Source organism: Acinonyx jubatus, chromosome C2, assembly GCF_027475565.1.
Source record: "Acinonyx jubatus isolate Ajub_Pintada_27869175 chromosome C2, VMU_Ajub_asm_v1.0, whole genome shotgun sequence".
NCBI lineage: Eukaryota > Metazoa > Chordata > Mammalia > Carnivora > Felidae > Acinonyx > Acinonyx jubatus.
In genome coordinates this window covers 75,751,356-75,766,899 of record NC_069384.1, presented here as the reverse complement: position 1 = coordinate 75,766,899, position 15,544 = coordinate 75,751,356, and the positions used below count along the sequence as shown (strand labels likewise).

General features: G+C 34.7%; 1 protein-coding gene across 4 annotated transcripts in view; it reads right to left on the bottom strand.

Annotated features, from left to right (window-relative positions):
• UTS2B (urotensin 2B) overlaps nt 1-15,280 on the bottom strand; it is a 51,141-nt gene extending 35,861 nt beyond the window's left edge. The window contains exons 1-4 of one of the 4 annotated variants that reach the window (XM_053221059.1): nt 15,054-15,280; nt 10,483-10,563; nt 9,296-9,333; nt 7,935-8,028 (exon numbers count right to left, since the gene is read on the bottom strand). In XM_053221059.1, coding sequence (XP_053077034.1) covers nt 7,935-8,028; nt 9,296-9,333; nt 10,483-10,563; nt 15,054-15,156 — 316 coding nt within the window. In that variant the 5' untranslated portion in view covers nt 15,157-15,280. Of the gene's footprint in view, nt 1-7,934; nt 8,029-9,295; nt 9,334-10,482; nt 10,582-15,053 lie in introns of all 4 variants that reach the window. The other 3 variants (XM_053221058.1, XM_053221060.1, XM_027060843.2) reach the window with 3 other exon arrangements.
• Nucleotides 15,281-15,544: the final 264 nt, after the last annotated feature.

The window sequence follows — 15,544 nt, the reverse complement described above, 5'->3', positions numbered from 1 at the left end:
AAGCTGAGCATCTTTTGTGTGCCCATTGGCTATTTTGATGTCCTCTTTGAGAAACAAAGAGGGTTTGGGGGTTTTGTTGTTATTAAGTGCTATCTTTTATGGGTTTTTTTTTATATTAACCTCTTGTCCAACATTTGCTTTGCAAAAATTTTATTCTATTTTGTTAGTTGTTTCTTTTGCTGTGAAGAATTTTTTAAATTTGATGCGGTCCCACTTGTTAGTTTTTGCTTTTGTTGCTTGTGCTTTTGATGTCATGTCCGAAGAGTCATTACCAAGACCAGTATTGATAAGCTACTACCCTATATTTTCTTGTAGGTGTTTTATGTTATCTGGTCTAATGTGTAAGTCTTTCATCCATTTCAAGTGAATTTCTGTTTGTGGTGTGACATAAAGGTCCAATTTCATGTATTCAATTCTGCATGTATTCCTCCAGTTTTCCCAGCATCATTTGTTGAGGACACTATCCTTTCCCTGCTGGGTGTTCTTGGCCCTGTGTTGAATATTAATTGACTCTATATGCCAGCATTTAATCCTGGGTTTTCTGTTTTATTGGTCTATATGTCTATTTTTGTGCCAGTACTATACTGTTTTTACTACTATGGTTTTGAAATCTAGTTTAAAATAAGGTGTTGTTCTTTTATCCTCAAGATATCTTTGGTTATTTGGGGTCTTTTGTGGTACCATATAAATTTTAAGATTATTTCTTTTATTTATGTGAAACATAAATTTGTGTGGTTTCTTTGAAATAGTGTTTTCTGTGTATTAGTATTTTGACATTGCACTGAATCTGTAGATAGCTATGCAGAATACAGCCGTTTAACAATACTTATTGTTCCAATCCATAAACACACATTTCTTTCCATCTGTTTGTGTCTTCTTTTTGATTTCTTTCAGAAAAGACTTATAGTTTTCATTGTGCAGATTTTTCACTTCCTTGGTTAAATTTATTCCTAAGTAAATGAGTAAAAGACCTGAGTAAACATTTCTCCAAAGACATACAAGTGGCCAACAGACACACGAAAGGATGCTAAATATCACAAATCATCAGATAAATGCAAATCAAACCACAATGAGCTATCACGCCATACCTGTAAGAATGGCTATTAAATAAATAAATAAATAAATAAATAAAGCAAGCAAGCAAGCAAGAATGGGCAAAGATGTGAAGAAAAGGGAACCCGCATGTATTTTGGGTGGGAAGGCAAAATGGTGCAGCCACTATGGAAAACAGTACAGAGGTTCCTCAAAAATTAAATACAAAACTACCAAATAATACAGCAGTTCTACTTCTGGATATTTAGCTGCAGAAAATGAAAGCTGTAATTTTAAAAGATACATGTGTCCCTATGTTCATTGCAGCTTTATCTACAATAGCCAAGATATAGAAACAACCTAAGTGTCCATCATTAGATGAATGGATAAAGAAGATTGATTACACACACACACACACACACACACACACACACACATGCACACACACAATGGAATATCCATTTAAAAATTAAATTTTGCCATTTGTGACAACATGGGTGGACCCAGAGGGTATTATGCTAAATAAAATAAGACGAAGACTATATGTAGTCTTTCACTTATATGTAGAATCTAAAAAATAAATGAACAAACAAAACAGAAACAGACTCTTAGATACAGAGAATAATCTGGCAGTTGCCAGAGGAGAGGGTGTAAAATAGGGGAAGGGGATTAAAAGGTACAGGCTTCCAGATATAAAATAAATCAGACATGGGAATTCAGTGTACAACATAGGGAATATAGTTAATAATATTGAAAAACTTTATATGGTAACAGATGGTGGCTAGATTTATCCTGGTGATCACTTTCTATTGTGTCACCATGCTGTATACCTGAAACTAACATAATATTTTACATCAAATACAATTCAATAAAAAAATTATTCCTAAGTATTTTATTATTTTTTATGCTATTGTGATCGGATAGTTTTTTCTTCTTATGCTTCATCATTAGTATAAAGGAATGCCACTGATTTCTGTAAACTGATTTTTTAATCTGCCACTTACTGAAATCACCAACTAATTTCAACACTTTTTTACTAACTCTTTGAGATTCTGTATATATAAGATTATATCATCAGCAAAAAGTGAGTTTTACATCTTCCTTCCTTATTTGGATGCCTTTTATTTCTTTGTCTTTCCTAATTGCATAGCTAGGAATTCTAGCACTATATTTAATAGAAGTGATGTTCCCAATTTCAGAGAAATCTCTTTCAATTTTTCTCCATTGAATATGATATTACCTGTGGGCTTGTTATATATGGCCTTTATTGGGTTGAAGTATGTTCCTTCTATACGCAATCTGTTAAGGATTTTTATAAATGGAAAGATGTTGTATTTTATCATATTTTATCACAAATTCTGAATGAAGTTAGCAGGTGTCTATCAACTATAAAATAAATTATTAAACCAAACTATAATATTTCCCAGTAAGCATAAGTTACTATTGCATTAGCTGGATCTCTAGGTCCATTTTACTTTCATGTAATGTTATTCATACTTTTGCAATAGAACCACACTTTAAGTATAATGTGGGTTGTTTTTGTCACCTAATTCATCTAATTAGGTGCATCTAATTCATATGTTTTACTTTGTTCCTACTACATACAAATATGTTTTAATATCTACTTGCATAAATACAAATAAAAAGTTTCTTTGACACTCCCCCAAAATGTTCTAGCTAATACCCCAATTTTTCTACCCTTTAAAACAAAATTTTTCAAAAGTGATGTGTATTGTCAGTGTTTCCTGACAAATGATAAAAATATTGTTTTATCATTTTCTCCTTCAACAAAAGTCCACCAAACAATTCTTGGTCAAGCCATTAATAATCTTTCTATTGCTGTTCAGAAGAAAATTTGGAGTTATCCAACTTCAAATATAGTTTCACTACTTCTTCCTGGAAGGAGTGGGACATTCTTTGTCACTTCCTTCCTTGGTAGCTGCTCCTACCCAGCCTCCTTTGCTGATTCTCTCATCTGCCCCATCTCTAACCTTGGAATCACTTAGGCTTCAGGCCTGGCTGTCTTCTCTTTAATATCTAGAGTCATTCCTTAGATGGTTTCATCACAATGCCAAGCAATATTGATATGTTGATAACTGTCAAATGAATAACTCCAATATGAGCTGTTTCCCTAAACCTCAAATTTATATATTCAATGGTCTACTCAGATCACTTCAGGAAGTCCCCCCTTATCTGTGTGGGATGTGTTCCAAGACCATCAGTGGATGCCTGAAAATGCAGATAGTTCTGAATGCTATAAATCCATGTTTATCCTGGGGCACCTGGGTGGCTCAGTTGGTTAAGCGGCCGACTTCCGCTCAGGTCATGATCTTGCGGTCCGTGAGTTCGAGCCCCGCGTCAGGCTCTGTGCTGACAGCTCAGAGCCTGAAGCCTGTTTCAGATTCTGTGTCTCCCTCTCTCTGACCCTCCCCCATTCATGCTCTGTCTCTCTCTGTCTCAAAAATAAATAAATGTTAAAAAAAATTTTTTTTAAATAAATAAAAAATAAAAAAAAATACATGTTTATCCTATACATACATACTGATGATAAAGTTTAGTTTATAAATTAGGCACAGAAAGAAATTAACAACAATAAATAATAAACTAGAACAATTATAACCATACACTACAATACAAGTTATGTGAATGTGGCTTCTTCACAATGTCTTATTATACTATAATCACCCTTCTTATGATGATGATGTAAGATGATAAAATGCCTATATGAGGACACGAAATGAGGTGAATGACGTAGGCCCTGTGATGTAGCATGAAGGTACTATTGACTTTCTCATGGTATGTCAGAAGGAAGATCATTTGCTTCTGGACTATGGTTGACCACAAGTAACTGAAACCCAAAAATGTATATAAGAAGGCCTGCTATACTGGGATGATATTGCTATGCATAGCATAAGCCCAAAACATCTGTGGTAGGGATGTGACTGTCCAAATATTCCTTGTGCTTTTTTTACATTTCCAAGGTGCTTCCCTGACCCCAGTAAGTTAGGTTAAGATCATGAGTCTAATTTTGGCAGATAAGAATGTGTTTACCTCCATTTCTTTCCTGTCCCACTACGGGGACACATAGTGTGGATACAGAGTAAAGTGACCAATATACACAAGGCTTCATGTAAATAAAAAATAAATATTAAAGCAAGTTACATCACTGAGATAGTAAGGTTACTTTGCTAGTGTAGTTTACCTAATTCATCCCCAAATGCAATGTGACAGCAAATACAAAGGGAATAAAAAGTTCAGAAATACAAGCTCTCAAAATGTTGAAAGGGTTAACTTCCTCTAGATCCAAAACACTATAAAATGAGATTTAAAATTACTCCAAGTGACAGAGACTCCATAAATAACAATTTGAATAAAGAAGTCAGAGTGAGTGCTTAGTCTTTAAGGCATGTTCCAGATACTTGCTTTTTTTTTTTTTATTTTAATGTTTATTTATTTTTGAGAGAGAGAAAGACAGACCAGGAGTGGGCGAAGGCAGAGAGAAAGGGAGACACAGAATCCGAAGCAGCCTCTAGGCTCTGAGCTGTCAGCACAGAGCCTGCACGAGGCTTGAACCCACGAACCATGAGATCATGACCTGAGCCAAAGTCGGATGCTTAACTGACTGAGCCACCCAGGTGCCCATGTTCCACCTACTTTCAAGACAACTGCTACTAAATTGGGGGTGAGAAGGCAGAATAATTAAAATTGTTTCTTCAAAAGCATTTGCATGTAGCAAGCAGATGAGAAGCTTTCTAAATTTTTGAAAGGACATCATAAACCCTAAAATAAAAATATCTTTGATATTTTAAGACAAAATAAACCTCAGACCTCCAACTTTGCAAGAGTGGGATGAGACCCAAGAAAACTGTACCATCCCAGAGAAGAGAATATTCCCCAAGGAACACATAAGATGTATCCAGGGATGAAAATGAAAAAGCAAAAATCTCAGATAGTGTAGACACCAGAAATGTTACAATAGGCAAATGACTCCTCCTAGATACTAAAGGCTCAAATCAAGACACGTTTTTCCATCCCCAGGGTAGAAGACCTTTATAATATTTGCCCAGTGGGGTTTCAGAATTCCTGGAGGGTAGCATTCTGTGTATCTCTTGTTTGTTTCCTTTATGGATGGATTTCTGATTGTGGTTATCCTGTCCCTGTTCCTCTGCCAATTATTGGAATTGTCCTTTTAGCCAACAGGTCTGTGAATGAAGAGGAAGAAGCCACACTATATCTAATGAAGACTAGTAAGTTTCTCCTGGAAAGCCTGTTCTTTGTTCTGGGTTCAGTCAGTGAAAGAGATCTGGGATTGTCTCTAATGGGAATGGGATAAGTATAGTCTATGTGGTTAAGAAGAGATGAAAGGACTGACTGTAGTAGAGGCAGTGGTCCCCAGGTATTATATGTACTTCCTAAAATTTATCAGCCTATCTTGCCAGTATTTTGGTGGCAGCCCACATGACTAATTCTAGCCAGTGGACTTCAGAAGTGACACTTCTCACTGAACCAAGTTCTGAACTGGGGCAGTTTAGACCTGGGATGTGTCCTCTAGTCCTTTCCTATGTCTTGGCAATATGAGAGGCAGTCAAGCTATAACAACCTTTCAAATGAAATAGTCAGAAAATCAAAGAGGGTTATACTACATATATTGGACTTTATTATATGGTAGTCCTCTGAGATTTGGATTAAAACTGGTAACACATCATAGCCTAAGCTACGCTAATTATGAGAAGGCCCAACAAATCTGTATTTCAACCCTCTAAACTACCAAACTTTCTCCTCTTCCAGCTATCTCTGGTTCAATAAGTAGAATTTGCCCTCTTTTTCCTAGTTGCTTGGAACAAAATCTTTGGAGACACTCTTGACACCTTCCGTCATTGTTTAATACAACCTACGTGTAATCCTACAAGAAATTTTGTTGGCTTCTTTGTTGAAAATATAGCCAAAGAATAAGACCCCTCCTTATCAATTCACTATTGCCAAACCGAATCCAAGCTGCTACCACTAAATTATTTTTGTTAAAGTTTTCTCTGCTTCTACCTTTGCCCATCTTTTGCAGTGTGTTCTCCACAAAGCATCAAGAGTGGTTGTACTAAAAATTATCTCGTATCACTCTTGAGCTCAAACTTTCCAGTGATGTCCCACATGATACCTAGTAAAAGCCAAAGTCCTTAAAACTCCGGAAGGTTCTACTACCATCTCCTTCAGGTTCACTGGCTGAGTCACTTAGCAGGGGGGTTATTTTCAGCATATAATTTAATCCCTCTGAGATGTAATTTCCTCATCTATAAAATAGGCATAGTAATAGCTACCTGATGTTTATGAAGAGAATAAAATAATAATTATAGCATTGATCAAAACCATAAAAAACAAGTTAAGTTTACATAGTACTTACTATTTGCTAGGCATTATTCTAAATTCCTTTCATATATTACTCAGCAAGTCCTCCCAACAATCTCATAAAGATACTTAGGATTATAATTTGCATTTGGGGCAAAGAAAATAAGGCACAGGAAGTTAGATAATTGTACAAGTTCAAGCAGGTAGAAAATGTCAATATTAACTTGAACCCAGGCAGTGTAGCTCTAGTGCTTATGTATTAACCACAATATTTTGAGATACGAAAATATAAAATATAATATGCTAAGTGTTTAAATAATACCAGTGTCTCCTTTTCCCCCTTAGTAGCAATTGTGACATAGGTTTATGTACAAGTTAAAGACAAATCTGGGAAGAGAGACAAGTGTAAATAAAACAAGATTTAGGAAGGCTCACATCGCTCTATGAATGGAAAAACATACATACAAGTTTTTCAAATATAAGAACTAATTCAGCAAGAAACAAGAATTTCCCAAGAAATATTATAAATAGTAAGAGGGATCCAAAAGACAAATCCTCCTAAAATTATATGTTATGAATCAAGCCTTGAACCAAATGTTAGAGCAATGACTTTAATAAAGATGTTCTAAAATTCTGGATTAACTTGAAACTTGATTGTTCCCTTTTGTGATTCTCCTATCTCCAGTGTTTAAGCAAAACAGCAAAGGTAAGTCACAATTTTAAACAATAAGGGACTATTTTACTTAAACCTAGAACCTATGACCTTGCGACACACTGCTATAAACACCACAGAACTCAGATACATTCATATGGGAACGTTTTCACTGGAATCTTTTTTAAAAATATGTGCCTCGGAGGTGCCTGGGTGGCTCAGTAGAAGAAGTGTCTGACTTCGGCTTAGGTCATGATCTTATTGTCTGTGAGTTTGAGCCCCACCCATATCAGGCTCTGCACTGCTAGTGCTGAGAATCCAGATTTTATCTCAAGATCATTTCAGCTTTAGTTTTGGTTTGGTTTTCTTTTCTTTTTTTTTTTTTTTTCCCAAGTGGAATTTGACTATTTGGGATTCTCACTCTCTCCTCTCTCTCTTCCCCTCCCCCACTCTTGCTTTCCCTCTCTCAAAATAAATAAACTTAAAAAATAAAATAAATAAAATAAAATAAAATAAAATAAAATAAAATAAAATAGGGGCGCCTGGGTGTCTCAGTTAGTTGAGAACCCAACTTCAGCTCAGGTCATGATCTACAGTTCATGGGTTCAAGTTCTGTGTAGGACTCTGTCCTGACAGCTCAGAACCTGGAGCCTGCTTTAGAGTCTGTGTCTCCCTCTCTCTCGGCCCCTTCCCCCACTCCTGTTCTCTCTTTCTCTCTCTCCCTCTCTCAAAAATAAATAAACATTAAATTTGTTTAAAAAATAAATAAAATAAAAAATAAAGATATGAGCCTTGATCTTCAGCACCACCATAGGATTAAGAAATATCAAGTTACTCTCTTTCTTCTTAGTAATAATTGCAAAACTCATCTTTCAAATGTCAATTTTAAAAATTTGAAATGAAAATTTACCTCGCTTATTGGGATGGGAAGAAGATAGACCACCTATAGCATAGGATATCTCCGAATCTTTGGCCTCTGCGAGCTGCTCTTTTAGATTTTCCAGCTGTTAAAAATCAAACATAAAAATTATTCATCTTTAATTAGAATGATGCTATTTTCTGTTGAAGAAGAGAAAGTATTTGAATAAAACAGGGAAAAGAGTAGGAAAAACAGACGAAAGGGAGAAACGAGAAACAAGGAATTGAAAAGGAGAAAAAGTAATGAAGAAAGTAAACAAAAAGAAACAGGAAAAGTACAAGGAAACTAGTATTTAGAGACTGACTGAGAAAGGTACATGACTCAACAGGACATGAGGAAAAAACAGGTTTGTGGTTAAGGAAGTCCACTCTGGGTGTTAATTAATGGGGAGCCTGGAAACACAGCCTGTGTTCCTGGACTCGATTTCATGTCACCTATAATGAGCAGTGCTTTTCAAGGAGCTCCACAGAGTTATGTAAATGTTTGGATTTCCTGAAATATTTCTCCTTTCCAGCAGGAAGGGAGAAGTATTTTGAGGCCTTAGGGTTTTTACCCAGAATTCAACCCATGTTCATTTTTAGCAAGCTTTCTGATTGTCTACACCCTGAAGATCTAACTCTGACCAAAGTAGAGTTCAGCCTGGCTACTGAGAGTGTCCATGTCTGACCCGCCTAGAATGATGGGACACAATTCTCTCTCCCAAAGAGCCACATGGTTTGCATAATAATGGATTTGCATTCATGTTTGTGAAAAGTTTTGAAATCATCGAATCTGGTGATTTTCACATTTTCTTTACAGCATGTCAAGGAGTTGGGGAAAAGGCTGCTAAGGGTCTCCCTCTCAGGAGGCTAAGAGCGGGTTCAAAGAGGTGACCCCAACCAGGTGCTTTAAACAGAACAGCTCCACCTTCGTATGCAACCGAATGAATTGGATATGAGACCGTATCCAATTTATTTGGGAAAAAATATTTCCACTTTTAAAAATAATAATAAATTTTGAAAATCACCAATCTAGGTATAGCCTCCTATTTTATAGATGAGGAGATTTAGATCCAGAGAATTTTAATTTCTTTCTGGTCTCATAACAATTGGAGAGCTGGGACGAGAATCCAGATTTTATCTCAAGATCATTTCAGCTTTAGTTTTGTTTTGGTTTTCTTTTCTTTCTTGTTTTGTTTTTTTTTCCCCAAGTGGAATTTGACTATTTTTTTTTCTAATGAATTACTTTACTTTTTCTCTAGCAGGAATAAAAAAAATTTATGGTATCATACCAATAATTTTTCAAACTGTGCCCAAAGATAAATGCCTTCTAATTATTATTAAAATTGAAATATAAGTATTTCACACTCTCACCTGGTTAAGTTCTTCCAATTTGCCAGTTAGTTCTGTATCTGCAAGACACATTCGTTACATGAAAACTTTCATGGCCAATAATAGATTCATCCCAATTCACACATTCGGGATCTTATGTGGAAGGCAAAGGTCTTTTCCATAAGATTTGAGACCACCCACCATCCCTAATATAAGACCCAAATATTTTCTCAATGCCTGACATATTGAATTGCAACCAGTTATGTCATGAGAAAATACCTGATTTCTTGTAATAAGCACAAAGCTTTCTAAAACAGACCATAGTTCTACCAAGGACTATTATTTAGAAGTAAATTATTCTACTAACATGAGGAAATTTTATGAAACAATAGTAAGTGAAAAAAGTGGGACACAAACATCTATACAATTCATTCATGAAAGAAATTCCCAGAATATTGATATTAGCTCTCTCTGGGTTTTACAGTTTGAGTATGAATTTTTCTTTTTTATAATTTCATACATTTTCTTCAATAAGAATATCTTATTTCTAATTTTAAAACCCTGTATTTTTAAAGTATTCATTAAGATGTTGTTATAGTCAGCACATTGTCCCATGACTACATTTTTTTTTTAGAGGATCAGATGTTTTTGGAGAGTGTAACACATTGACATATTCTCACATTTTCTCTTAGGCTAGACTTGCTAAGTTTCTGACAGTATTTGTCATTTCTTGGAGAAAACTCTAATGCATAATTGTAAATTAGATTCTGCTGATCTTCAAAGAAAAAAATGTCAGTCGGTGTGCCTAAATTTCCCAGTGGTCTCTACTCCAATTGTTTCCCACATGGAGAGAATTTCATTGCAAATGTGCTAACTTAACTGCCATTAAAATGCAGTTAATTTGTGAAATTTCTAATGAAAACCTGGGAACAGATTTGAAGCATTTAGTAAAAGAAAATATTAACTGTATGAGTGAGAAGTTGCAGAGATGAGAATATGACTAAAGATAACTATTTTGTAAATAGATGGTTACTGATCCCATTAGGACCCTCTAATTGAAGAAAATAGGATTTTAATATTTTTTAATAATGCCATTACTTTATCATGAATATGAAATAATAAGACACACTTAAGCTGTCAGTGCAGCATGAAAAGGAGTAGTTATTACTTTACTACAAATTAACATTGAGAAAGAGCAGGTCAGAAGACAGAATAAATTCCTAACTTACCAATGCTAGAAGGTCTTTGGAAATCAAAATTTTTATTCAGTAGAGCCAGCAATAGTTCTTCGTGGTTTGCATCTTCTTTATCTGGAAACAATTCATTTCCTGTAATAATCATCCCAATGTAATGAAGCCTCCATTTTCGATCTGTGTCACCAAAAGCACTTTTAATTAAATACATTTTATAGCTATCAATGCATATATTCACCAAAAAAAGTGCTATGGACAAAGGTGTGTAACCCAAAAAGAGGGGCTGTTTCAAAAATCATTGAATGTATAGGAGCAAAGAGAGATTATGAGAGAGGGAGAGAGAAGAGGAGAGACAGTATGTCTGAAAGGTGACACCCTAAAATTTACCTGCTAAATTTGGGTAGTAGGTAAATTTGGGTAGTAGAATCGCAGGTAAATTTCTTATTTTGTATCTGTGTTGTTGAAATTTTCTACTCTTGTGTATGAAAAATATAAAAGTTATTTTTTTAAGTTTATTTATTTATTTTGAGAGAAAGAGGAAGAAAGAGAGGGCAGGGGAGGGGCAGAGAGAGACAGAAAGAGAATCCCAAGCAGGCTCCATGCTGTCAGTGCAGAGCCTGATGGGGGCTTGAACTCACAAACTGTGAGATCATGACCTGAGCTAGATCACGAGTTGGATCCTTAACCAACTGAGCCACCCAGGTACCCCAAAAATTTTTTAAAGAAAAAAATAAACAATATTTGATTTTAAGATTCTATGTGCTATGCACATTTAAATATGAGCCATTTTGTGTTCTGGAGATTGCCTTTAAACCATTCAAGGAAATCTTATGGAAAAGGTGATATGAAGTCTCCTTTCTCCATATTGACATCTTTCCATTTTGCCAATTTACCTCCCAGCCCATTCATTGATCAGATGCTCAACTCTTTCAACACCTTAAAAGCAAAATATCACCCAATTTTTTGTAAATATTTTTATTCTGAAGTAGAAATCAGGATAATAACCTTTACTCAAGGTATAAGACATGAAGACTCAACAAGATATCTATCAACAAGCAATGCAATTGAAGTAACAACTAGTATATTACAAACAAAATGAACTTTTGTGGTGTGGCTTGAAAAGCCAAACTTTTGTCCAGAACTTCTGTGGGATCATGCTCCCCACTTGCTAGCTCCTCATTCTGACAGCTTGAACAGAAGCTAGATTCATTGAGTCTGAAGTTTAGAAGTGAGAATATTGTGGTTTTAGCTACAGAAATGGCCCGTAATTTAACTGTATTATTCTGTTTAATCATCTGTCTTTCTTGTGTCTACAAATGTTAATTGATTAACTCAAACAATTAAGAGGTTAATAAAACGAATGAGAGAGACTTGATGAGGAAGCAAATGGATGACATGGGACAGGTGACAGCATCATTTCTACATTGACCAAACATAGTTTATGGATGCTCAACTCTTCAATTTCCTTTACTTCATAAACATAGAAATTATCTGTAACATTTTTTCTACTGATTAATTAAAACATAATACAGTATCAATGGAAATTTGCTCAACATCAATTATATGAAGACTCTCAGAGATAGTTTAGTTTAAGATGTGACCATGCAATAACGTCATTGTTATTAGAGTTGTTCATCAAAATGTTACATTACAATCTACAATCTTTAAAATATTTTTCTTAGAAAAAGAAATAGGGTACATATTATAGCCAGATGACAATGACTACTTATTTTAGAACTGTGATAAGAGAAACCAATTCATTGCCTTAAACTTAGAGAATGTATAAGACCAGGAGGAGGTCACAAGGAAAGTGTAGAGCTGAAGCTTTTAGGAACTTAATTACTAATCCACTTCTGCATATTTAAGTGGGACATTTTTCACAAAAGAAATTGAATCAATTTGCCTCTCTTTACTACTTTTGTTTCCAGTGGTTACACTTGCATAACTCTCCTCAGAAATTCTTGTCAGTACCTTTAAAGACAACCATGGTTTACAGGAATCCCCGAAGAAAAAGTTTTTTCAAGAAATTTTTTAAAAATATTTTTTATATTTCTAAAGTTAAGATATTGTCTTAGAAATATAATTGAAAAAAAGTATTTTTTCTTTTTTTCATTTTTAGTTTTAAAACAGATACAGCTTTAAAAGAAAACAATTACACATACTTTTAATATGCTTTTGTCTTTGAACTAAAAGTTAGTATGACAAGGGAAATGCTTGAATAAAAAATACCTGAGTGTAGGTGAACCCTTAGCACAAAGGATGACAAAGTTATCCAGACACGACAGAGTGAAGGCTTTTGCAAATACACAGATAATACTGGTTCATTGCTACTTAAGATACTGAATTTTTTAAAATTTTTTTAAATATTTATTCATTTTTGAGAGACAGAGAGAGAGTATGAGCGAGGGAACGGCAAAGAGAGAGGGAGACACAGAATCCAAAAATGGCTCCAGGCTCAGAGCTGTCAGCACAGAGCCCAATGAGGGGCTGGAACTCATGAACCATGAGATGAAGGCCTGACCCAAAGTTGGGTGCTTCAATGACTGAGCCACCCAGGCACCCTTTAAAGATACTGAATCTTAAAGGTTTCATTGTCTCCTCACTTTTCACTCAAATTTGAAGCTTCTCACTACATATAGACAAGAAATTTTACCAGAAAGAAATCTGGAAATCCCCAAAATGATAAAATACAAAACAATTAATAAATTTTCCAGTATTCTTGGTCTTGATATTCACTCTTCATCATTTTGTGGTAGGCAGTTTGCCCCATGTCAGGTTTATCCATTGAACCACGCATTTCTATAGCTCCAACCAAATGACAGCTGGCAGATTGTGTCATTTGTCTTGGACATTGTCTAACACAGAAAGAGCGGGATGGTAACCCCCAAAAATGCTTATTTGAACAATGTGTTCAAGGACATAAGTCAAACCTTTGGCTGCTTTGAAATACGTGTATATGGAGAGAGACTCTAATCATAGACAATTTAGATCAGAAAATAACCCTACTAGTAACGTAATCTTCTCTGTTTATGTACAGTAAAATAAATCCAAGGGAGTACCAGAGAGAAAAACCTTTCCAATATGCTGCCAGTGATATATGCATATCACTGTGTGGTATTCTGGGGTCAGAGGTGTTATTTAACTTTAACTTAGCAAAATACTTTAGAGTTTGATTTTTCTGTATTCCACATCCACATGAAATCAGAAGTTACATTTACCACCAACATCCTAATTTTGCAAAGTCCTCAGTGAATGGTCTCATTTTTCCTCATTTACATTGTGTTAAGAACATTGAAAATACCATCATTTCACAGGAAGAACAAAGGATGCCTATCATGTGCAATGATTTTGATTGGCCAAAGACTAAATGTGAGCTATGGATAAAATCCAGACTCTTTTGATTCCCAACCTTATATCTAGGTCTCTAAGACAACTTATTTTTCATGGGAAAATCCCAATAAATAAATAACAAGGATTTATGCAATTTTATTTTCACTGCCAAAAGAACTGCTCTCTCATTGACTTTTAAAACCACATTGGAAGCAACATGGTCTAGTAAAATTGAATTTGATCCCAAAGGGAGAAACTTGATCCCTCTTCTCAACCAAGTATCATGTAAATAAAATGTATTCTATCCTGTTTTGGTTCCCCTATGTAAGACAAAGTTAAAGGCTCTTTCCTTCCCAGCAAGGAGTTCAGTTAGACGATAGATAACCTCAAAATTTCAAGCTGGAAGGAAAATTAGAGAGCACTATTTTAAATTACTATTTTCCAAACATAAAGAAATATATAAAAGTTTCAAGGAGGTTGTTTGCCTAATAAATCAACATTACATTTAGCCCTACTGATTCTCAGATGAAGAGCTATTTCCAGTACAAAATGCATTGAAAATTTTAAAGAAAGATCAATACAAGTTACAATATTACAAGAGCAAAAATTTATTTTCTCCAACTTTCTCATGGTACAAATTTTAGATGTCATAGATTAAATTATTTCATTTAATGTAAGTACTCTATGTTAGAAATCTGATAAATACAGTCAATGCATAATGTGGATTTAGCATCGTCTTCCTGAAAATACTATGTAGATTTCCCCATGCATTATTATTTCCAAATCTCTGCAAACACAAATTTCCATCCTAATGTGTTTTTATCTAAGTCATTCTCCTTTCATTAGTAACTTACTAATAATCTCATAGGTTAAAAATATTATTTTGCTTTCCCCAGATACACTTTAAAATATGCACATATTAAAAAATAAAATAAAATATGCACATATTAGGTAATTGATTGTATTACTACTTACACATTCACTATCTTTGGTCATAGAACAGAAGTGAGAAAAAAGGTGACCCATGATTAGATAAAAAATTAGGTGTAGTCAAAATAAATTTAGTACAATGTTGGTTAAAATTAATTTACTTGAGAAGAACAGCATCACGGATTACATGTAATTTAAAACAGCAACTTCTGAAAAGATGTTTGATGATTAATAATACTAATGCCTTAACATATTATTTTGATAATGGCAGAGAAATCAAGGCAATGCAAACAGAAAGATAAGGATTATTTACCCATCTGTAGGATTTTAGATTCATGTGTACATACCTTGGGTAAGATATGGCCGTCCATGCACCAATTCGAAAAATATCATTACAGATAACAAAGTTAGGAGTCCAAAGCAAAGAGTGGTTGAAAGGATCTTGTTCATGTTAAAAAATCTTCTTTGTGCTAGCAGAGAAACTGACTATCCAGGTCAAGATGAATACTTCAGTGGCTCTGGAATGCTGCAGAGATCACTTTTAAAAGGTGGCAAGTGTGCTTCAACTACAGATGATCTGGACAAAGAAAAAAACTTATAAAATGTAATGCATTCTGTCGACATGATTCACTACTTGGAGAAGTGACAGGTTTGCTACTCAGTCAATGACAGGAAGAACCCAATCGATATATCTCATACCTGCCCATTTCACTAAAAGCAGGCATTCCTATGCATGCCCAAGCACTTCAGACACAGGCACAAGCATAGAGCGAAAATTGGCAATTGAACCTGTTGGTTCAATTTTCATAACAATCAAATGGGAACAATGCCTTTCATT